Below are 25,298 nucleotides of genomic sequence, written 5' to 3'. Positions count from 1 at the left end.
TAACTCAATTGTGCTAGTTCTTCTATGCATTGTTCATGACCAATTCCATAAATAAAAGTTTTCAAAATGGATTAACTATCCCTTCAATTTCGGTAGAAACAGTGCAGTTCGATTCATTACAACAGACACTGTCTACCTCTGTTGCCACTGCAGAGGAGCTGCCCCACACACACATCAGCCGCTGTTTATTCAAGGTGGCCCAACAGCAGCAGTCAAGTTTCTGTTTCATCTTGTTCATGTTTCCCTCAGCTGCCCTGCAGTGTACTGAGGCAAAAACCAGTGACTTATATTCCCAAGCTCACCAAATGCACTGTCATCTAATGCATCATCCTCTGATACTAGATGCTATGCTTACACTGCTGGCTGAAGTTAGCTAACACAGAGTTTACTGATTGTTCATGGATAACACTGACAAACTGGAGGATTACCTCATTCTGATGGAAACTGCTTCCAAATCCAGATATTTCAATGAAAACTGAACAGAATGTTTTGTCCAGCCACCAAGATATATTTAAAAAAAAATCTGAGTATGCTCCTCAATGATTAGATGGGAAGTTGCATGAAAACAAAAAACGAATCAAGACTTTGACATTTGAACCCAACACAGACAGCTAATGAAGGACCAACAGAAGCCAATGGTCTATTCAGTGAAGTCCAACAGGAAGGGCAGGACACTAATGGACTGCAATGCTATCCATTTCATCTTCTACAAATGAGAGCAAAAGGTTCAACTTTTATTCAGTTTGTCTTGTTCCTTTGTTTGTGAAACTGAGGAAGCATTAAAGGATCATACCAGTGATTTTGCATCTTTGGCCCATTTACTAAAATTTAACCCACATTTTCAACTGCAACAAGAGAGAGACTGACAACTGGCGTGAAGTAAAATTCTGTAAGTCATTCATTTTCCTAATGCATAAAAAGGTGGGAATGAAACCCTGACTGCGAGCACAAAGACGGGCCAGGTGAAGGCTCCAGAACAAGCCCAGACCTGAGCAGCCAAATATATACCAAAGATGAGCTGGAGCTTTTCACTGCCACACATATATTTCATAGCTCAGGTGTAAACTATGTGGAGGCCTCTTCCAATCTGCCAGGCTCTTTTGAATCAAAAAGCTTTGCAATCACTAAGTCCTAAGACAGCCTAGAAAGGACTGAAGGGTACTAAATTATGAACTGTAATGTCAAATGATATGCTGTGTATTGACAAAAATCAAAGGTGATGCCAAAACAGCCAAATGAGAAGATATTACAGAATTCTACCAGAAACTTTGACAATGCGGTGCTCATTAAGTTTGTATCAGCTATCAGAGGTAGTTGTAAACGATTGTAAACAAAATATTGTAAACTATTTTTGGTATTTTCCTTGTAATTATTTTGCTATTTTCTTTTTCTTTTTTTTACTATTGTTCTGATCATTTTTTGATAATAGAAAAAAGCTCAAGCACATTTGCTCGTCAAAGGGTTGGTCTGATCTTCAGACAGCAGCGTGCTCATTAGCAAGCCTCTTCATCCCAACTTTCTGTAGTGAGGAAATCTCAACAAACACTGCTCTATCTTGCCATCATGGGCTGCTGACTGTGGAATGGGAACACCATAGCAGAGCACCATAGCACCAAACAAATGAGGTGAGGGCTCAGCTGTCCTCGAGTTCTGTTCTCCCCTCCTCTTGGCAGAGGGAGGGAGGAGGAGTGGCTTGGCCCTGGCACTCCTACCTCTCAGAACTACAAGCCACTTTTCTGAGGGAAAGGTTGTCCATTCAGCACAGCTCTGCTATCTGGCTATGACACAGCACTTTGCCTCTTACACAGACAAACACACACACAAAACTTTTTTTTTTCCTCTAAACAACATTATCAACCAAAGCCTTGCTCAATGTATGCAGTTTGGTTTGCACAGACAGGTCAAGGAGACAGTAACCGCATTTCCATCAACCTTTATATGCACATTTTCCTTGATGGAAACGGAAAATGTTGAATATCATCTCCAAAAAGTGACAAAGTTCGCTAGAGGTGGATCAACTTCTTATTTGAAAAAAAAAAAATAAATTAATTAATTAAAAAAAATTGGCAGGAGGGCACTCAGTTACAATGAGAGGATGATAGCACTGCTACTGTCCTACATAACAACCGAGGGGGAAGAGAAATGATACATTCTTCTACATGGGTGAAGTATCTCTAAGTCGCAAGATTTTTCTTAGCATTTAATGATTTTCTTGCAATTAATTTGCATGTTTTATGGAAACATGGCTAATGGGTCATCTGTACATGCCCAACACGCAAACCAGCCTCACCATGACCAACTATAAAGCAAATCATTTCACCTAATTGGGCATGTGACTTGGTGCACACACACAATATTCTCTCTCACTTCACCTGTTTCTATAACTACCACTAATTACAGGAGTCAAGAAGTTCAGAACTTAAACTCTTCTCATTCTTTCATTTTCATTCATCAGTTTCCTATTGGTTGTCACAGCTGTCAATCAAATACCATGGTTATCACGTTACACATCTACTTCAGTAACTTCATCAAACTAGGGGACATATTTTGTTTGTTTGGAAATATTCCAAAGTGAATGCGTTTAACGCCCATTAATGTTCCCGTGTTCTCTGATTTATCTGGCAGTGACTAAGACACACAACTCATCAACGTCAAATCTGCAGCTGCTTCCTTTACAAAAAGGGGGGGGGGGGGGGGACAGGCTTGCCTATAGCACATCTGTTCCGTATCTTTATAGAAGAAGAAAGTGAAAAGTCAAGGCCTGGCTTATACCAGTCCACCTCAGCCTGCCCTCCCAACTAGAGAGCAAAGCGAGCACAGAAGAAAGGGGAGACTGGCTGAGGCTGTGTCAAGCTGCTCTGCAGCAACACTTGACTCATACATTCCTGCCTGCTGTGACCATGAGCCCAGGTAAAAGCATGCCTTGTTGGACAGAACAGTTATGCAATGACACTGCCTTTGGACCAAAAAGGCCCTTGACGCTGATAATGATAAAGACTGTGATGAGCGGAGCCAAAGCAGTGGATGACATGTGGTATCATCTTGCAATCCATTCCTTTCCTTAGGTTTATTATAGGCTGGGCATTAAGACCTCAAATCTGCCATTTCTCTGTCTTCTGTGTCTTTTGGGGGGGAAATTCAACTTCATTTGAGTTTATAAAACACAACTTGAATCAATAGCTCAATTCATTGCAATTTTAATTTCAATTTTAACTATTGCTTCTCATCTGAAATATGAATGTGAAAAAAAAATCACAACAGAATAACATTAAGAGCTTGTATTCTAAAAAAAAAAAAAAAAAAAAATTGCAATTCACAGCTTTGAGAGCAACAAGTTGTGTTTATGTGTGGTGTGTGAAAAATTAAGAATCATGAATGATTCAATTCAAAGTATTTCATATTGATTTACGTCTTTTAGTGGATCAGTACAGTTGAATTGCCAGTCTTTAAAATTAATGCATCAGTGCAATAAATAAACTTTTATACTCCTACTTAGGGCAATATATTTTAACATCATAACATCATGTTATGGGATAAGTGACATCTCTTCCTGGTTTTAAAGTCTGCATTGCAGTAAGGGGATGTATTTTCTGAACTTACATCCGTCCTGAGAAATCCAATCACAAACTGACACATCTAAGTGCAGGTGTAAACAGCAGCAATGTGTCTTGAGATCTGATCACTCAGGTTACAGGCGGTGACTTGAGGCGCTTTTGTCCGCATCGCATTTAGGTGTAAATAGACATATGTCCCAGGATGCACTGAAGGCCCACCTTTTCACTTGACATCCCCTGTCTTAAGCTCTGCTCCACCCCAACACCAACCAGAACGTCTCTTTTCCAATGAAAGAAGAAAAAAGTGCAGCTCAGCTAGACAGCAGCTGTTTAATGAATAAACACACTACCTAGATGGTGGGTACTACATCGGAGCCACGGAGAGCTCAGCTCCACTTAATAAGAGATGAGAGCCCCTAAAAACATGATGCAAGAAATTTGGGGGGCGAGAGGGAGTCCTCTATATAAATTTGTATATAAACATGTTATGTAAATATGTACTGACAACAGGGTTTTTACAAATTTATATTAATAAGGTTTTTCTTCCATATAAAATTTGGAGGAAGCTGCCTTTCTTAAATTTCGTGCCCCAGATGCTACTCCAGATGCCACTGAGTAACTATAGGAACAATACAGAAATATAACAGGCCACAGTGTGAATGTGTACACTGAACTACTGAGGGAATATTCCAGAAATATTAAAGGCCAAAGTGTGAATGTGCACTCGTTTCACCATCCTATGGCTATTGTTTTTTTTTTCCTTTTTTTTTTTTTTAAGCTTGTCTGTCTGCATTTCAGTGCAGACCGTGGGCTTTCAGGGGGGATATTGATTCAATAAAGTATCAGAAATCTTTGTTTAAAAAACAAGTTTTGATCAATTTTCTTTATTACCGAATCAAGCAAAATATCGCTGCAAAGATGATGATTAGTCCGTTTATGAAAAGTATTTAGAACTTTTGTTTTTGTTGTTTTATTCATGTATGGACTACTAAAAATGAGCTGCTTACATGATATGTAAAAAGGGTAGGTAACATAAGCTTAAGCTTCAGCCTACACCTTTTCGGTAAATATAATTTTGTTGTCGCTGTATCCTTTATTATCTATTGATTTGTATGTGTATACATACAATTATGACCGAACTAAACTAAACTAAACAAAACAAAAGTCTGTCAAAATTTTGGCAAAGGAAAAACTAGCACGGCCATTTCCAGGAGGGTCCCTTGACCTCTGACCTCCAGATGTGTGAATGAAAATGGGTTCTCTGGGCAGCCACGGCTCTCCACTTGCAGACTTGCCCACCTTCTGCTAATCCCATGCAGTTTGGGCCACAAACCCTGCAGCCCAGATGTGTTCTTGTGGCCTGTTGTAAAATGGTGTGTGTGTGCAGACTGGGGCCTAAACAGTGTTGGAGTTGCATCAGTTGGCTTTGACTGGAAAGCTGAGACTCTTGTGGATTCAATGAGCCACATTTGATTCATGTGTGATGATGTTGGCCCCCATAGCCGCCATTTCACTGTAGTCACACCATGTTTTGAAACTTGACAACACTGTATAAAATGACCTATAGTGACCTTTAGGATAATCACCGCTTCATGAAACTTTACAACCACAAATTAGATAAGAATTAAAACAATAAAAATAGCAATAAATCATAATAGTAAATCACAATACTTGTAGAATTGCAACACATATCAAATGGGCTCCCAAGTAGTGTGATAGTAAAGAATTGGGAGATAAGCACATTGCGCGAGCCCTACTGTAGATGGTTCTCCATGGCCATATTGGATAATGTTCATCAATGATGATGATTCATCAATGCATTGCAATATATTTTTTCACAATTCAATTTCGATTCAGAAAAGCGTCTGAATCGATTCAACCCCCTATCCAGTAAGGGGGCGCAGTGCACGGACGGAAGCCGCACTGTACACAACTACAACATGAAAGCAAGTAGCTGTAGCGTTAAGTCGCCGCCTACGACTTTAAAACCTGACGTTTGGGCTCACTTTGGATTTAAAAGTAACCCCGGAACATAGGTAACAGACAAGAGTCAAGTCGTGTGTAAACTGTGCCAGGCAGTATTAAAGTAGTGCAATAATACCACGAACCTGCGCAACCACCTTAGCTGACACCAGGCCGATGTAATGCAGCAACCTGTGGCTAAACCAAAACAGATGCAACTCGACACATCCTTTTAAGCATCATTACACGAGAGGGTGTGCTTGATGCAAACGGAGCTCGGCGCAAGCGCCTCGTTTCTGGCTGCATCACTGAAGTGACAATAATGACGGTCAACCACACCCTCTCATGTAATACAGTGGTCCCTCGTTTATCGCGGGGGTTACGTTCTAAAAATAACCCGCAATAGGCGAAATCCGCGAAGTAGTCAGCTTTATTTTTTACAATTATTCTAGATGTTTTAAGGCTGTAAAACCCCTCACTACACACTTTATACACTTTTCTCAGACAGGCATTAACATTTTCTCACTTTTCTCTCTTGTTTAAACTCTCAAAGTTCAAACCTTCGTAGAAAAATAAGTCCAGTATTATAGAATGAACGCATTCTGTACTGTACAGGAAACACGGCACGGAGGAGATTGATTGACAATTGTCTACAGTCCCTTAGCCAATCAGGACGCAGAACACAATGCGCGGGCTCTCCCTGAGCCAATCAGGACGCAGAACACAATGCGCTGTAAAAAAAAACAACAACAAAAAAACATGCAAAATTGCACAAAAAAAAAATCCGCGAAACTGCGAGGCCGCGAAAGGTGAACCGTGTTATAGCGAGGGACAACTGTAATGCGATTAAACTATTACCAACAAAATAAAATGTATAATCAAAATGTATTCATACTGTGAGCATTTCGCTCTCAAAATATCAAAGTTTTTTGCTAGTATTCTCTCCGTTTCAGTGGAAATACATGAGCTCTGACATTAACTAGTCCTTGTCAGCCAGCCAACTTGTTCTTATCATGTTTTCTAGACATTGTGATTCCCAAAACTGAATAAATACCACACATCAACAAAAAACTGCTTTGCTAGCTCAATCATGTTGTTACTTGAATATCTGCTGGAAAAAAATATTTTTTTCATGGACTCATAGTTATACTTCTGCCAACTTCTCAGTCATTTTTAATCTAACAGGTGCTGTGACAACGACTCACCAACACAGCTGTTCTTTATCTACAACCAACTTATAGTAACAGTTATATTTGAATATAGGCTACTGCTTTCCAGTGTCAGCGACAGAAAATAATAATAAACTCACCGGCAGATGTTTTATTTCAGCTGGGGGTGTGTAAGCTCCGATTAATGTGGCTAAGCAGCAAAAATTATTTGTGCATTTCGACTTATTACTGAATCGATATTGAAGTGTTTAAATCAATATCGAATCGAAATCGAAGTCGAAATCGAATTGTTACCCAAAGAATCGAAATCAAATCGAATTGTGAGGTTCTTAACAATACCCAGCCATAGTCAAATGTACTTGCACAATTAAATGAGGAAAAAAAAAACATTCCTCAAGTAAAGGCTTCCTTTCACCGTTTTCAATCTAGCACTATCTGTCTGATCCTGACCATTAGCTGACAATTCCAAATGGCTTTTGTTGATCCATTTTGGTTTGTTTGAATTTTTTGCTTTGAGAAACCAAACTGAAGCAAACGAGATTGAGATTTCACACTAGGCCTGTCACGATATGCTTTAAGTCGGTTAATTGCATGGTAAATTTAAATGAAGTCGGTAACTTTTCTGACCACGATTAATTGCCACATTCATGTGTGTTTGTTTTCCTCGTCTTCCTCGTCTCCTTACTCTTTGTCTCTGTAAGGGGGCGGGGCCATGGGCTACACACACACACACACAGAACACGGCAGCCCCCGTGTGGGAACGTTCTGGATTCAGAGCAGATGAGAGAGGGGAGCCCAGTCACCTGGACGAGCCGCTGTGCCACGTTTGTTTTAAAGCTATCCAAACTAAAAGAGGGAATACGAGCAACTTCAGTGCACAGCTAAAGCACAACCACCTGAACAGTTTTCCCAGTCAAGAAAAAAAAACAAAAACAAAACAAAGCAAGACGCAAAGGGAAGTGTTGGAAGTGTTGACCTTAAGGAATGTTAGTCTCTATGCCTCTCTGCTAATGTTTAATATTTATCTAAGTATTGTTTACAAAGACTTGATCATCCATTTTATTCGTTGTTTTGGTTGTGTGTAGTTTTTGAGTGTTTTTTTTTCTTAATAGAGAAAAAGTCTATTTTTTTTATAGTTTTTGTTTTTTATTCATGTGAATTTTTGATAAGAGACAGAGTCCATTTCAGTCCATGTTTTGTTTTGTTTTTTTACTACAGTGCACTTTTTGTTATCAGGGACAGATGGTCAAATTTTTTGTATTCATAAGATCTTTATTTATTTTGGTATTTTTATGTCTTATTTATTTTGGATATTTAAATGTTCTTGTTTACATTTTTAAATATTCTTGTTGAATTAATGTTTATTTCTCTTTAAAAGAATGTATTTGCATCATTATGCCTTTATGATCATAATTTAAGTTTAAAGAATGGTCTGAAAATGTAAAAATTACAAGAATCATAAAAATGGTCTTAAAAGCACAATATTACACAATATTATCGCTTATCGCAATAATTTCTGACGCAATTAATCGCACACCAAAATTTTTTCCAATTCACACTCCTGCTGCCTCTGTCTACTGTGAAGAATGGAAGTACAGCCATGCTGCTTTGGTTTGAATGAAGTGTATGGGCATCAGAAGTTGGATGTGACAGGCTTTGCCAAACATACTAAAATAGACCATTAATAATGTTAGTATCAGTGATTTTTCAGACCTTGTCCTGGCCCAGTTAATGACCTGTTCTGGCAGTGCGTCTGATGAATGTACTGTCTCATGTTCTGGGCCATTCACAGCTCTATCCAGGACATCAATATACCCAGATCAGCTTCATCAGGTAACTCTAAGTATCATTTAGCTGATGAACTCTCTGCAGAGGGCTTAATGAGGCTTTGCTACTGGCCCTGGGGTCATGTGACAATACACAGAACAAAAGCAGTGGTCTGCAGCACTAAGCCTTGAGCCTTTCTCACCCCAAAATGCTGTCCCTAGAGCAAAGAGGAAAAAGTCATGTCTATATTTTTAATACTTCTTCATTGTTCTTTATGCAAATAAAAAAGAAACACTATATTTGGATCTTCCAGTATCCTACTCATAACACATTATTATTATTGCTGCTACTACTACTGTGACTATATTATTTCACCCCCCCTTCCCGTCCGCTAACATTCTTAAAATAACCCCAACCCTCTATGCCATATCACAGCATTACAATATCCAAAATCCAAGACATATCTAGTCTTATATCATGATAAATATAATACCAATATATTGCTCAGCCCTACAGACACAGAAAACCAACTGAGAGAGAACTAAAATCACAAAAAGTTAGGAAGAAATTATTTTTCATGCCCCTGTATGTGAAGTGCTCCCAAGCCAAGCCCCTGCTAAGTACAACTCTTAAGGGCAACAAGGCCATTCATACTGGAGGAAGCTTCCTGCTGTAGCTAGTCATTACAGCCAACCAGTCGTGTCTTAACGTGTTCTAGCACACCTTCCCACTTCACCCTGCAGGTATTCCACTTCTGACGAGCAAATGACCACCTACCCCCGAAATAACAATGACCAGCACTGACCAGCACTAGCTAAAGGCACTGCATTCAAGCTGAGAATTCCACACTGGACCATCACAACAGGCTAAATGAAGCCCAGCATGCCTCTCTGTGGTCCTCCAGCACCTCTGCTTACACATTCCTCACTAGCTTGCTCGCTTTCTCCATACCTCTCTGTCTGTCTCTCTCTCTATAGATAGATAGATAGATAGATAGATAGATAAATATAGATATATAGATATAGATAGATATCTATATATATAGATATAGATATATAAGGTTACTTAAAACAGGTAGTTTCAAAAAACACCTACTATTAGATAGTCGTGGGCTTCAGCAAAAGGTCACCTGATTGCTTCCTGTATCTCTATATAGACTCTAAATCAAACTTTAGCTTAAAATTGACCCCCTTTTAATCACCTTAACCCAATTTCTAACCCTAACGGAGGCAATGATTTCTACACTACCATATAAACAAGAAAACTAGTTTCGGGTTCAACGCTAAAGTGACCATCCCAAAGATTTTGCATGTTTAGATTAATATCTACAAAATGTATATACTTCATGTTTCTTCTAAGCATGTTTCTGCCCAATGAAGGCAGTTGTACAGCAGCAGCACTGTTGTGCTTTGATGACTTAAAATTTGATGGAGTGAAACAGTCCCTCTGTTCGCTTTACACAACCAATTATCAGTTCTGTAGTTTATGAACGGAGATGACTTTGTTAGCCACACATTCAAAATCAATGGTATGGCCCTTTAAGAGACACTTAAGCAGGTAGATTTCTGCTGGAGAAACCTGATCGCTGGGCCATGTATACCTGTACAAGGATTTCTTCATGGGTTTTTATCACCACAGAGGTGCAAGAAAAGAGAGTGGATAAGGAAACTGAGAGGATAAACATAAACACACACTGTATAATGCTCATAACTCCTACTTAATATTTCAAGAATCCTTCATAATTCTATGCAAACATCACCACTGGGGAAAATATAAGTAAATGACAAATGTCACTCCAGAAAAAGAATAACAGCGCAGGTGGAAAGAAGATGACGTCTTTAGGGCATGAACAAGGTGAAGTTGGTCAGAATCACAAAGCGAGTTGGAGGTGAGACAGTTCATACTATAAGCTGCATAATGCCCAATGTATTTGTCTGCTCAAATGTCTCTAGCAATAAACAGAGTGATGACAATCTAACTGGCCAGTGTGACAAATTGCTTTGATGTACCCCCTCACCCTACAAGAGCAACACCAAAAATTTCCAACATGTTGGAATATGCCGTGGACAGTCTCAGAGTGCGTCAGGAGATCAGGATGTGATGTGTAAGTGAAGACATGCCATTTCTACTCTGATTTTCACAATTTGTCCGAGATGCCTAAATCATCTGTAATATCGTATAGCGTGTGCCTGGCCTTACAAAATTACAGTCATTTGATAATAAATTGAGTTTCACAATTGAACAATCCAAAATTAAGACAAAGTGCTAGCAAAGAGCATGTGCTGAGGTTTCCTCTCTTGCTGGGTAGGTCTGCCAAATGCACAACACATGAACAGTAGAAAGCCACTGGGAAAAAAGCATGTGCAGCACTGTCTCCTTGACTTCTCAGACACATTTTCAAATAGGCAGATTTTTTTTTTCCAAAATCATACAAGATAATATTTATATTTACCTCCTTACACCAGAGCAGCAATTGATTGATGGCATGATTTGACAAGTTGTTGCCATGGAAACTAACTCAGATGGTGCTGGTAGTCAGGCTATTTTAGCGACCAAACTATTTTTGCTTTTGATAAACTTGGACTCCATCCAATTTGGCATTTTATTTTCCTTGCCGTGTCCTTCTCTAGTCAAACAATGTGCGCATTTTTGTAGCTGAAAGGACTTCCAGTTGACTAATGGCCTGATGATAATGGTGATGACAACCATCAGCAAGAATGCTGCACTACTGTGAGAACTATCTAATTAGAAAATATGAAGCTAGATATTAGAAATGCCTTGCTGTGAATTTGCAGCTCGTTGGCGTTCTTACAGCCTTAAAATCCACCAAGCTTCCTGGTGTTAAAAAAACAGAACTCAGTCAAGTAGTTCCACTTTCCAAAGGGCAAGGTTTTAACAGTCTAGCCTTCATGCAGAAACTCTCCTTGTGAAAGCCACCCCAAGGCCTTCCTCTTAATTAAAAAGTGGTTATCTCACACATCAGTAATATGCTCTGAGGACAGAAGTGGGTTTGGGCCTACAGCTCAGCACTAATTGGGTCTTCCACTCAAGAATAGAAAGGAGCAAGTCAGTCTTCAGAGAGGGGAATGTAACAAAGGAAAAATCAGCTTATCATAGCCACCTCATTCTAAATGTGGCAATTCAGGGCCTTACGTTCCACTTGAAATCTCCAAGGAACCTGAGCACCATGCTGCACACACATAGGTTACTCATTCTGAATATTCTGAAAGCACCAGGGCTAAAAATCCAACAATGACTGATTGGAAATTAACTATGTTGTTGGGCAGAATAGTGAATGTGTTTGCCTCATTCCAGATTGATCAGAGCAGGAGAATGCTTGGTCATACATTATGTTGGCAAGGTGATCTAGGCCAGTGTTTCCTAAACGAGGAAACACAAGCCTCCTTCCTTACAGCTGCTCCACACTGAAAAAAAAAAATGCAATTTTAAAATGACTTTTGTCCCTCTGGAAGAGACTGTTTCTCAAAGTGACAGTTGAAGGATGAATAAGTTAAACATACTCTTGACCTAGGATTAGATTTATTGACAGTGTGGGGCTGCATAGAAACTGCAGCAGGGTTTAGATGGTTTTGTGGGTATGGCCCCTGGTCACATTTGTTATATGTGTATCATAGCTTGATCACAGGAAAACAATCATGATTAGCAAAGTATCATGAGCCAAAAAAACTCATTTAAAGGGACAGTTCACCCATTTATTTCCAGCTGTGGTACTATCTTCCTCTCACTGTTAATAAGTGCTGGATACTGGCTGGATGTTCCAAATGCTAACTGTTAGCCTCCTGCTATTGAGGTGAACTTCCTCCTGACTAACATTCTTACAATAACTGCCTTAATTCACTCAAATTATTAGATAAACAATGAGAGTAACAATAAGATAGCACTACTATACTGTCCTACATAACAGCAAGGAGGGGGGACAACATTTTTTTCCTAAATGGGTGAACTATCCCTTTAAAACAACTTAAACTGCATCCTTAACAGACTTCAGAGGGGCCACCTCATTTGGCAGCAGAACTAATGAGAACAACATCCAGTGTGATTTTCATGTAAACCATGGCTTTCCTGAACTCAGCCAAACAACAGAGGGAGCTGCAACAGACTTAACTCAGCAATCAAAGATCATGTGGCTCCTGGCACAGGACATTAGACTGGGGTAGCCTGCTCTGTTCCACAGAAAGAACTAAACAAAGACTATGGTCACACTTTAATCAGCAAGACACCAATTCTACAAGAGCACACGTGCAGCTCTAGTCACAGAAATTGGCACACACGCTGTCCATGACTGATTGATTGCATGTAATAAGAAGAGGATTCAACAAATAAGAGTAGCAGTTACCTCTGCTTATGATGGCAGAAACCATGGGCAGATAGCCAGGACAGCAGTTTCAAACACTGAAAAGTTATTATGGACATATGACTACTACCTACTACTACCAATTGTCAAATCACTGCAGTGGCATCCTGTTTGTCAGAGAGCAAACTTTAAAATGTTATTACTTGTCTACAAAGCACTAAATGGTCTGGGATCTGGGAGCTTGTAGTTGCTCTGCTCCTGACCTGTGGAACAACCTGCTGAACACCTGAGGACTGCCACAACAGCCAGCTCATTTAAATCAGGACTTAAAACATGACGGTTTGCTGCAGCTTACCAATAAAACACGTACACAACCACATAGTAATCATAAGGTCATTTTTTGCTTGTTCATCTTTTATTTTCTGCTTTCATTAATTTTAAGCTTTTCATTTCTTCTCAGTGTTTTAGCTTTCTTAATGTATTTCTATGCCTCTGTAAAGCACTTTGAATGCCTTAGTGTATGAATGGTGCTATTCAAAAAAGTTGCCTTGCCTCACTGGTAGCCGAATGTGAGCCTACCGGGCAGGAGTGGGCAAAACAATCAGCATGGTCACCAAGCAGCTCCAGCAGGCAGCTCAAAGCCTACTGCACATTCCCTATCAAATCCTCCCCGTCAACATGGCATGCTGCTCGGCTTTAATCCGCCAACCAATGCATGACAACACGAACACAGAGCACATTAACATGCAATCTCTCCGTCATTCTGTGGAAGTGGATGATAAAGGAAGCCTGTGGATGAAGGCGTGAAAAGTTTTCCATTTGCAGGCAGCAGTCCGCCATATGAAGCATCAGTGTGTCTGGAGTCTGTTAGCATGCTAACAACTAGCAACTCTGCACAGGCAAGTCTGTGGGGGTCTAAATGGGAACTAGCACAGCTAACTCGAGCTGTTTAGCACGCCAGCCTGACATTTAGGACCTGAACATACAAGCCATCTTTTGAATCCACTTCCATCTACATTGCTGGTAACTGTGCAGTCGAGCTGCCCTGATGTCAGCCACGGCCAGTAAAACAAGCCCAGTCCAGCTGGTGCTGAAGTCAGGCTCCAGCTAGCTGCGGAGGCTACGTCAACTGCTCGCAGGCTACACGAAGAAAACGGGCTTCAAGGTTGACGACAGAAAAGCTGGAAATAACATAGGACTTACCAATATTCGCTGTGAAAGAACAACAATCTGACGGGAGCGGGAGTGGACGAAACCGGAGCTAAACAGTGATGAAACGTTTAGAGTAAGAAAAGTGAAGTTCAGCGTATCTTTGCTCAGTCCGCCATCTTGCTTCTGTTGGAACTCTGGACTCAACCAAATATACCGGGCAGGGTTTACATGTTCACTTACTCCTGCGTTTGGTTTCACCGTTCCGAGGCCGGCAGAAGACACGTTCTTCTTTGTTATTCCACGTACATGTAAACAACATTAACTCAGATTAGCGAGGCGTGTCAGTGTCACGCCGCAGAGCTCCCAGCGCCACTCTTGGGAAGTTGCCCTGCAGCAGCGCCGGGCTGGACGGGACCAGGAGAGCAGGCGGAGCCGCCGCTGTTTGATCAGGCTTTTTTTTTTTTTTTTTTTTTTTTTACAAGGTTGAAGGTTCACTTGGTGTTTTGTAACGTCACTTACTGCCACTACTGTCAGTATTTCATACTATACCCTTGTTTTGTGTTGTTTCATTTTGTTCCACATAGGAGGTTTACGGTTGAAAAAAGCGAACTAAACCATAATGTTGTTGTTGTTATTGTTGTTATTCTTTTTCCCTTTCTTCTTTTTCTTCTTCTAATTATTATTATTATTATTATTATTGTTGTTGTTGTTGAATAATAGTAATCATTATTATAATTATCCGAGTCAGAATCATAATTCATCAGAGAATAAGAGAATTCATCAGAAATATTTTATTGATGCCCGCGGGGAAATTTAAAAAAAAAAAAAAAAAAAAAATCGCTATTGGTTTTTGTGACACATTCTGCATAGATAAGTAGCCTTGGCTGTTGTTAACACTTTTATGAACAAAGTCTGTTAAGCTGGTTTGTAATTTATTATTGGAAACTAAACATTTGGTTTACGTTGCGAAGTCAAAACTGTTTTGTCTTGTTCTTGTTCATAGACTGAAGCTTCAGACTGCCCTTGCGCACCCTCCTTTGGCCATTAGTGGAGCATGCAGGGTGTCACTGACGGTATCTGCTTCATCCAGTTCTACAGAAAAATGACATTTTAAGCCTACTATACTATACTATAGCATGCTACAGTGGCATTTTGTGCACTGTCAGTGGTGTGAACAGAACTATGGGAAATTTACTTGACATCTTGACCTAGTCTCCACTCTTGCATTGGGCCAACATAGGCTGGTCTAGATTCCCACCTGGAATTAAAGGGATGCTTCACCATTTCAAAAGAAATTATTTCACATCCCCTGATTGGTTGTAGGACTATAGTGGTGCTATCTTCCTGTCATTGTTAGATACTGACTGGATGCTCGAAATGCTAACTGTTAGCCTCCTGCCATTGAGGTGGACATCCCCCCCAGATAGCATTCTGAAAAATAACAACTTAATCCACTCAAAGAAGGTTTAACATCACTGTACAAGTGTTGCTTTCTGAAATTCAAGTGGACATACCAGTATCAAGTGGAGGGGGGGGGGTCATTTTTTTCAAAATGGGTGTCTATCCCTTTAAGCTCACAAGTCTTAACCCATCAAATCCCATAAACAAGTCACAGCAAGTTAGTGTTTTGATTTATCTTTATTAAGTAAATTCTACATTTTTAGTATTGCTTTTATCTGTTCTTTTTTATTTTCACTCTAAATTACAACCTTTAGCAATCAGCATCATACGTGTGTGTATATACATATATATACACACACACACATACGTACGTGTGTATAGGTATATGTACATACATATATGTGTATGTGTATATATATACATATACATACATACATACGTGTGTGTACATATATATACACACACACCTATGTATATATATGTGTATATACACATACATACATATATATACACATACATACATACAGCTGTATGTATACATACACACACGTGTATATATATATACATATATACATATATATACACACACACACACACGTGTGTGTATATGTATATGTCTGTGTGTGTGTGTGTGTGTGTGTGTATACATATATATATTCTTTGTTTTTCAATCAAGCTACACTTTTGTGGAATACAAAAATATCACAGTACATTTTCTACCAAGTCACTCTTCAGCCATGAGGTCCAGAGCAAAGTCTAGATGCAGGGTTCTGAACCACAGCAGCCATCTGAAATTTGATGGAACGTCAACATCTCTTTTAGAGTAACAGCACCAGGGTCCACAAACTAACCACACTGTGTCCTATTACACAAATATCAGGCTCACTAATCAATAACAAATGTTTTTTTTTTCCTATCAGGTCTGTTCAGATGTTTGGGCTTGTCCTCAAATAAGCGTGCATTACACAGCTTGGCAAAGTGGGGTTTTCCAGGGCCAAAACATATGGTTTACAAGTCAGTGATTTGGAACTATCCTTGTTATTGAGATACAAAAGAATTACCGAAACATAACATTTGGAACGTCAGTGACGTTCATGCTCAGAAAGCCCTGGCCATCCCGGCCTCCGAGTTTGGTCGAGCCTGATTTGCTGTGTTCACCTCTCACCTTGCCCCTCAGATGGGCTGAAATGGAAAAAAGAACTCACACAACACTCAACACCTTTAATCTCTGATTCTCTTTCCATTCCTCTCTACATACATATCATAATCTATATAAAATATCAAAAAAAAAAAAAAAAAAAAAAAAAAACACTGAAAAATCCTCACCCGTACTTAGGTTATCAATTTTAATATTAAACATTTTTTAAAATTGATTTCAGCAAACTTGTTTTCTTTCTTTCTTTTTTCCTGTTTTTCTGTTTCTCTTTTACACTGCTTAAATTCAGATCCATAGTGACAAGTTTTTGTTGAGTGACTTCAAAGTCCCTACCACCCCGGACAGGAATGTTGCAGTATGAAACTGACTCACTCAGTGGTTTCATTGAACACAAAGGCCAACTAAACAAAGCTACAAAAAAAAAAAAAAAAAAGAAAAAAAAAAAGAAAGAAAATGACAACAGAGAGAGATCCCCATTATGATGCCTTCAGGGGAATATGGAAGAGACAAGTGGATGAAGGAGGGAAGGAATACACTTTAATTACACAGGGTTACACAAACATGAACCAAGATAAAATGAGAATAAGTGAAGTGAGCCATTCAAGAAACAGAGTGGAGGAAGCTCATCTGCATTTCCCTCCATGCTCTGGATGGACAAACACACTGATGATATTTAAAAAGGAAGTCTTTGGGGGTAAGGGAATATGGGAGCTGATTGTGCTGCCTGTGTGCTGTTTGGCGAGTCCACATTAAGGACTAGGAAGGACCAGGGGTAGGTGATGACGTCCCATTAGCCTGACAGAAGCAGGCGCACAGCTGCAACGTGGCCGGCTCAGTGCAGCGGCAGTGGCGGTGCTGGAGACTTTGCAGAAGTTGGATATGATGTCACTACTCCCCCTCCAGCTCCACAGCCATCTCCGGGCCGAGTCCGAAGGCCGGTCAGGGGGAAAAGGTGGCCATCTCCAGGGAGATCCGCTGCCACAGCTCCTTGGTCTGCTTGCCTCTCTTCAGGTTTTGCAGCACATCATTGAACTGCATCATGCCCACCGGTGTCAGGCAAAAAGCACCACGAGCGCTGCGGATGATGTTGACAAAGTCGTCGTAGTCAGCAGGCGTCAGGTGGATTAGCCGGTGGTGGATGTACTGCAGACACAAAATGAACCAAACACACAGAGGTGGTGTCAACAGGTGGCCACAGAGCAGTGAGAGGGATCAGCACTGTATGAGCCATCTAAAGTATATTGTCCAGCCCTGTCCACACACTCCACCTGTAACTTAGTGATGATGCATGTTTAGCATAATATCTACAAAATGTATATAATTTCTGCTAATCTTTTCCCAAAGCAAGCAGTTGAATGTTAGATATCATTTTCTTCCCCTGTATCTAGCCACTGGTTTTCATTCATTCCCTATGATATGAAAATGAACTTTCAGAGACTTCAGACTGTCTTCACAGCAGTATTCCATCACTGTAATAAAGTCGTCCACATTAGTTTTCCTAAAAGCAGCAGCACTGTTGGGTTTTGATGATTTGAAATTGGGTGGAGTGAAAAGGTCTCACTGCCAGAAAATAGTACCCCCAGGGAAACATTTGCTTTCCACAGCCAATTATCTGTGCCATGGTTTATCAATGCTGAGGACTTTGTTGGCCCCAGAAGAAACAAGATAAGAGGGGGTTTTAACCAAAAATTCTAATTTGAAACTCAAAGGATGTTGATTATATGTTGTGTTAGTGCTGGGCGGTATACTGGTTCATACCAAATACCGGTGTTATTGTTTTTTATGATATGAATTTTTCAGATACCCCAATACCAGTGTGTGTGTGTGTGTGTGTGTGTGTGTGTGTGTAGGGCACATAATGTTGGGAACAGCACGCGGAACGTAGCACCGCGGGACATCGTTGGAGGGGGACTGTTTTTGCAGTTGCACTCACTAAGCAGTGGGGACTCAGAAAATGAAGCTGAAGAACTTTTACCAAAAAGAGGAGCTGTGTCGGCTGTTTGTCTTCGGCTTCAAAAAATCCGTCTGGCAAAGGCAGAGGAACTTTCCAGGCTACAGCAGCGCACTGACATAGATTGTGTAACAAAGTGAAGAGTTGCCACTCTGCTCTATTTTCACTGACTAACAGCAGCACACTGGCTTAGCTTGTCTATTCAGAGAAGAGGTATCACTTCGGCTTATTTTTCAATCTATGTTATCACATGCATACTACTGCTCATTCACTGGTAGCTGAATTGTAGGTCTATTTGATAAGTAATTCACATTTTAAAAATAACAATAATATTTTAACATATGGTTAAATCAGTCTGCATATTAATGCAAGTGGCCTTAAATTTGTATAATAAAAAGGTTCTGTATTTTGACTGCAACTGTCATGCATTCTGATTCCTTCACTTCATTAGAATCATGAGTGCCACCTCTTTGCATCAATTTGTGTTGCCATGTAAACCTGTATTAATACTAGGGTGGACAACTTGGACATTAATGTCCAGTTGTCTGGACCTTAATGTCCAGTATTCATTCCTCATGACAGTAAAATAGGTCATTCTAAGTTCATTTACTGCAGTAATTCTTCTCTAAATCATTAGAAAATGTGGTTAACACCCAGTCGTGCATGAAAAAAGAAAATACCGTCATATACCATGAAACCGATGTAATTTTGAAAAATACCGTGATATACATTTTTGGTCATACCGCACTTTTTTTCTGACACTGACGCAGGTGTTAAATATTTAGCATCTGCTTTTCATTAATATAACTTTACCACAAAAGTTATTGCTGCATTAGTATGGATGCCACTGGAGTGACTAGCGAGCTCATCTATCAAGTGTTTTTTTTTCTTTGTCAAGCCTACAGTATGCCAGTACTAGCTGACATTATCAACTGATTTAACTGTTTAGCCCTGGTGAATGTCCATGTGTCTGACTGAGGGTTTACCTGCAAGTAGGCTTGTTGGCAACGTTGAACCAGCTGGTGGAAGGCGGGTGTCCTGAGGTGGGCATGGATATGGGCAGGGTTCAGCCTCTGCAGGGCATCCATGATGATCTCCTGCAGGACAAAAGGGCTGAGGACACCCTTTGCTGCTCCAACACAGAACTGGTACACATAGTTGACTCCTAAGAGCAGAGGAGAGGAGAGGACAGCAGAAGAGAGCATTAAGATTCATAACAGGTTTGAAAACACCTAACATGCTCTAACAGTTTGTATTCTTGGGTCACCAGGTCATCACTATCCATGCTCAGATTATTGCATTGATATAATTTCACTTACAAATCAATCCTGGAATGGGCCAACTTATTTATCCTCTTACTTGTCACATAAACAGTGCAGTCATAGCCTACACTCCCAGTACTTCATTACTTTCACCGTCACCTCAGTTCATACAGAGCTTGGCAAAAAGGCATTTCCCTACTCTGCCCCCTCAACCTGGAATACGCTACAGCAGGAACTGATGTCCAGCTTGATTCCCTGAGCAGATTTAATCTTCTTCTAGAAGCTACGAAGAAAGTCTCTAAAATATCTTTGGAAATTTGCTCTTGTTCTTAGTATTTGAAACTGTTCTGGCACTTTTGCACAGTCACTTTAATCTTTTGCATCCTGTACTGAATAACTAGTTGGCTTGTAACTCAGTGCTGTATTGTTGTTTGCCTTGGACAGGTTTCTCTTGAGAATGCGAGCCTGTGTCTCAATGAGATTATTTGGATAAATAAAGGTTACATTTAGAAATCATCTCATTTCTTGTAAATTTTTAAAATTTTCTCTTTTTTCCCTTGACTCTATGAGAAATCAAGTGAATTTGGTCAGGTTTCAAAGGGTTAAGGGTGTTGTGGGAGTGGAAAGGTAGGTGGAGTGAGCCACAGTGAAGCTGAATTATGGATTAGAAGATGCATAATATTAATGCCTTCTTTACACCTTTGACGAGAATAGGAGTGGTGACTGACAGTAAACACCAAGGTCATGTTCTAAACGCCCAGTTACCTTTTTGTAATGTTGCTATCGCGTATTTCTCCGAACACTACACAGGTGGGAAGAAAATACAGGAGCAGCTATGCCATCGGTTTAGGTCTGTGGTAAGTTACACCACAGACCACCACAGAGGTCTATTTCATGGTCGATTCAGATTTAGATTTCCACTGAAATCAAAACTTTGGGCGGTCAAAAGACAAAATCATAGTGAAACTTTACAAGCCCTATGGCTCTCACTGTCTGCAAGAGCCTTACAGAGTTTTGATTATGATAAATTAAATGAATCAAAAACATTTTAAATTTTCCCCCAGTCATTTAATAATTCTCTTAAAAGCCCCCAAAAATAATCTCTGTTCATTAATATGGGCCTATGGGCCTGGGCCTTCTCCTGGCCCAGGAGAAGGCCGGATCTCAGATTTTATGTATGCATACACACCTCAACCTTTCATAGAGGAGTGTGAAAATATCTCTCTGGTGACAAACTTTGCACAGATACAAGTCAGTATAGTCAAGTTCAGACATTTTAGCGGGCAGAAACCCTTTAAAAACACATTTTGGGACTTGAAAAGACACCTGCGGTGGAAAAAGCTCCTATTGTAAATACAAGGTGTTTCTGCACAAAGAGTTTGTGTTATACTCTGATACAGGCCTGTCAATTTTTCACATCCCCATTTGTCAACTAACTTCAGATTAACCCTCTGAAACATAAGCAAATTCAATTGATTTCTTTCAAAAATATAGAAAAAAGGCAATTAGTAAATAAGCAAAAAAAAAAAAAATCAAAAACAGAATATCAGTAAAAAATTAGCAAAAACATATCAAAAATATATTGTAAAAAAAATCACAAGAAAACTATTAATTATTAAAATGATACACTTAAAGATGAGTTCAGTGATGCTGGATCAAGGTCAGATTTCTTGGGTTTAAATGCTTGTGACAGGTTTTTAAAATGGTCCATAAAACAAGCCAACCAATAAATCCTGACATCAATCTCTTACAGTATGTACCTATCCATGAATGTGTGTCCATTCATCCAGAGTAAAGCTCACCTAGCCTGGCAGCCAGTCCTAGCAGCCATTTGACGTCCTCCGTGTAGGGTGGGCTACGGGAAAAGTTGTTGGGGTGGTCATTGTGAGCTCTCCTTCCCAGCATCTCCAATGCCAGCATGCCTTCACAAAGGAAAGCAGACAGTTACTGAAGGACACACTCTCTCATTTTTGCAGTGCCCTGCAAAAAGGAGGGCATTGCTTACTTAAAGTTTATTATTTTGTTTTATTCCCAGGGAGAAACACACATTCTGTGAACAAAATGGAAAATAAATATGTTCAATGAACAACTAGTTACTTTTTTATTATTATTATTATTATTAAATTGAGGATGACAAATTTCCACAGTACTCCATGACTTTGTCCCAAGAATTTATTACATTTTCTTAACTTTCCCTAATGGAAAACACTTTCTAAAATTCCATGACTTTGTGTGTGTAGTCAAGTCCACAGGGTGTTGTAGTTTGCAACCCTCCAGCAACTGTTTGTTTTAGGTACTTGTGGGAGGTGTCACTGGACTCAGCAGAGGTTTCTTTTTCAGTGGTTTGGTTTAGCCCCACCATCTCATTGTGTTCGTCCATCAGGTCATTGGTCTGCAAAAATCTGTTTGTTCATTGGTCCACTAAGCTGTGCCCACCCTATAGCAACTGTAACTTTCTACCTATGAGGCTGAGATTGCCGTGTAGGTCAAGAGTCTGTCAGTTTGTGTGTGTGTGTGTGTGTGTGTACGTATGTGAGAATGCATCATGTTGTTTTGCGGTCTGTATCTGCCTTATTAATTGTGGCACACTCCCAGTGAAGCTCTCATTCTAACGTCAGGGAAGGAGTTAATGGACCAAACTTTGTGGATGTATTACTCTTGCATAGACCAACACATACCACAATACGTGTAAAAATCCAAACTATTACTTTAAATCCAGAGACCTTAGCAGAGTACACATTTTGTCAGCTTTATGAACATCATGGAGTGGACCAACATTAACTGAAAAATTGTGGAGTGCTCCACTGCAAATGGTAAGTCAGCAAAGAGGAGAAGAGTAATCTGGCTTTACTCTGTTGGTACATTTTCTACTGTAATTTCCAAATTTCCAACTTTAAAGTTTGAACTTTGTGCTCTCGTTGTTTTAGCATTGCATGGAAAAGATCACATCTAAAAAAGTTATTGTTTGTAAAAAGTAACTCAGTAACTTCTACTGTCAGTACATTTTAAATAAGTTACTTCAAACTTTTGCTTAAAGGCACACTCCTCGATTTTCATTCAGAGCGCCCCTATGTTTTAAGAAAAACAGTGCAAAAACATTGCTTGCTGGTTGTGAACTCTGGAACACACACCCCTATTGTTTGTCTTTTCTCTCTCCTGCCTTATTTACAGTTGGTATACTTTGTTTGGGCAGAAAATTGAGATTCTGAGGTCGATGTTGATCCATATAAACAAAATCAAGGACTGTGCTTTTAAGTCAGCAGTAGGTTACCATGTGCCATGGAGGGCCAAGAGGTGCAGGTTTTCATTCCAACCAAAACCTCCACCAGCTGATTTCACTGATTAGTTCCTACTCTCTGCCTGAAAGTGAAGTCATCAGTGAAATTACCTGGTGGAGTTTTTGGTTGGAATGAACAACTGCAGACACTTGGCTCCCCATGGCACATGGCTGCCTACCCCTGTTTAAAGTAGATGTTTACAGCAGTACTTAAGCAAAATATCACCCATTTAACAAAACTTCATCTTGAGTTGCAATTTGTGAGACACTTTCTACCACTGCCATTCATGTTGCTGTTTTACATGGGTGCACACTGTGTTAATTAGTGACCCAGAATGGGTGCAGTCTGTTTAAACCAGATAAACTCTACTTGGCTAAATTTAACTAGATTCAGACTTGTACCGATCTTCTCACTCCATCTGTCATGTTTCAAGAATGTTTGGTTTCATTCTCTCCACTATAGCAGCACACCGAGCCCTTGCTGGTGTCTACCCAGCACCTGACCATGAGGGTACCAGGAGCCTTTCAACAAATACACCGACCCGAGGTTACTCACCAACTCTGTAAGCAGAATGCAGGTAGTGCAGGCCCTGTTGGCTGATTGGCTGGCTATGCTGCTCATCCTCAGCTGGAAACGGAGTGCTGACCAATGAGGCAGGCTGGGAGGAGAGGGCGGGCAGAGAGGCTCCCTGCATGGCCTGGATGGTGGAGCCTGAGTGGACACTGCCTACTGGAAACAAAGATGGCACTCACAGAATACCATTCTAATAGGATTTACCATACAGACTAACCATCCCTCGGCCAGTAAAAGGTATTTGGTGTTTAATTGGGAGTCGGCTTTTAAGTGAAGTTTTAAGGTATATACATTTTGTAGATTAGGTTAAACATGCAAATTCACTGGTATGATTCTTTAACAAGGCTGCCGGCTGTGTTGTCCTTGGTTAACACTAACTCTGCATCCTCCCATGACAAGTCTGATCATTACTATTTCAAAACAGAGGACATATGAGGTCTTCACCAAGCTTCTGCTTAAGGTTTTGGTACACATAATCTAACGAGACGCGACACCAAGACTGAAACACAGTAGTCTGAAAATGCTTCATTACCTATGAAAGGGTGAATTAAAGAAATAATTAATTCATAATGATATTTTTTGTATTAAGCTCTCACCATGTGCTGCCTTCAATCCCTCACAAGCCTGTATGGTACACTTATATTCCCAAAATGCTAGCCATCTCTGATCCAATGGAAAAAACTGGGTCAATGATCTTATGATTTCTCAACAGTAAAACAGCATCACAACTGGATACTGTCTCCAGTATCCAGTTGTATGCTCAGTACTTCCCAAACACAATTTTTGCCAGGATCTTTCTGCAAAGACAACTTCCAAACAAATCCTCTTGTATGGTCATGAAGCATGCATGCAAAAGCACATGTCTCACTGCAGTTTGGGTGGACACACTTAACAGTAAAGCTTTCTTTGTTGGGGACTGAAGGCAGTACACGATGAGTACCTGATACAAATATTATACATTATGGGTGAAACATTCATTTAAAAAAAAAAAAAAAAAAAAAAAAAAAAAAAAAACTAAAGAGAGGGCAAACCTGAAATGAATGGAAGCCCATTGCTGTTTCATCTGACATAATGTGGTAAGTTTTCATTCAAACTAAAACAAAATGACACACAGGCAGTTCTGACCTGTTACAGTGGTGCTGAGGGGCAGGCCAGTCTCTGTGTGGTAGGGGTGGACGGCTATCTGAGTCATGGACGGTACAGGGACGCCAGGGAAGGTAACAGCAGTGGCTGCCATGGGCGGATGAGGCCCAGTGGCTACCGAGAATGGGTACTGGGCACCAATAAAAGCTGGATGCATTCCCTAAAAAGGTAGATACACACATACACACCAAATGCTTACTATCAGTGACCTGCAGCACCATGCCTCAACAAAGCAAACAAGGAATCCTTTGTTTCAAACACCAAAATGAATGGATAGTAGGATTTGCATATATGCAAAACTCTTAGTTGGCCGCTATAAATAGCTCTGTAACTATGTTGGCCTCTCCTCTAGTGATCAAGCCACTGTCAATTAGGGGTGGTGAAAAAAATCGATGATCGATTAATCACGATTATGTTGTGGATGATTATGAATCGATTATTAAATTTTTAAGAATCGATTATTTGGTGACACTGTTCTTCGCGCTTCACCAAGCCGATCAGCGATTCGCGCTCGATCCCCTCGCGAGAGGTTAGACAAACACCGCGAGACAGCAGAGGAAAGACACAGACGAGAAGGAGCGCGGTAATCGAGAATCGCTAATAATCGAAAATCGG

At 40.1% G+C, this 25,298-nt stretch overlaps 2 protein-coding genes across 9 annotated transcripts in view; both read right to left on the bottom strand.

Annotated features, from left to right (window-relative positions):
• The window catches only part of ndst2a (N-deacetylase/N-sulfotransferase (heparan glucosaminyl) 2a), a 102,201-nt gene extending 87,827 nt beyond the window's left edge, over window positions 1-14,374 (bottom strand). Inside the window, exons 1-2 of one of the 3 annotated variants that reach the window (XM_030070355.1) lie at window positions 14,160-14,374; window positions 13,971-14,028 (exon numbers count right to left, since the gene is read on the bottom strand). The gene's annotated coding sequence lies outside the window, so the exon portion shown is untranslated. Of the gene's footprint in view, window positions 1-13,970 lie in introns of all 3 variants that reach the window. The other 2 variants (XM_030070354.1, XM_030070356.1) reach the window with 2 other exon arrangements.
• A 1,938-nt stretch (window positions 14,375-16,312) lies between these two features.
• zswim8 (zinc finger, SWIM-type containing 8) overlaps window positions 16,313-25,298 on the bottom strand; it is a 63,475-nt gene continuing 54,489 nt past the window's right edge. For 4 of the 6 annotated variants that reach the window (XM_030070348.1, XM_030070352.1, XM_030070349.1 and 1 more), the window contains 5 exons: window positions 24,666-24,843; window positions 23,523-23,696; window positions 21,492-21,611; window positions 19,414-19,592; window positions 16,313-17,619 (listed from right to left, as the gene is read on the bottom strand). In XM_030070348.1, coding sequence (XP_029926208.1) covers window positions 17,416-17,619; window positions 19,414-19,592; window positions 21,492-21,611; window positions 23,523-23,696; window positions 24,666-24,843 — 855 coding nt within the window. In that variant the 3' untranslated portion in view covers window positions 16,313-17,415. The remainder of the gene's footprint in view (window positions 17,620-19,413; window positions 19,593-21,491; window positions 21,612-23,522; window positions 23,697-24,665; window positions 24,844-25,298) is intronic. The other 2 variants (XM_030070351.1, XM_030070353.1) reach the window with 1 other exon arrangement.

This window comes from Myripristis murdjan, chromosome 15 (genome assembly GCF_902150065.1).
Source record: "Myripristis murdjan chromosome 15, fMyrMur1.1, whole genome shotgun sequence".
NCBI lineage: Eukaryota > Metazoa > Chordata > Actinopteri > Holocentriformes > Holocentridae > Myripristis > Myripristis murdjan.
Note: the sequence above shows the minus strand (reverse complement) of the source record. Positions and strands in the feature narration are given on the sequence as shown.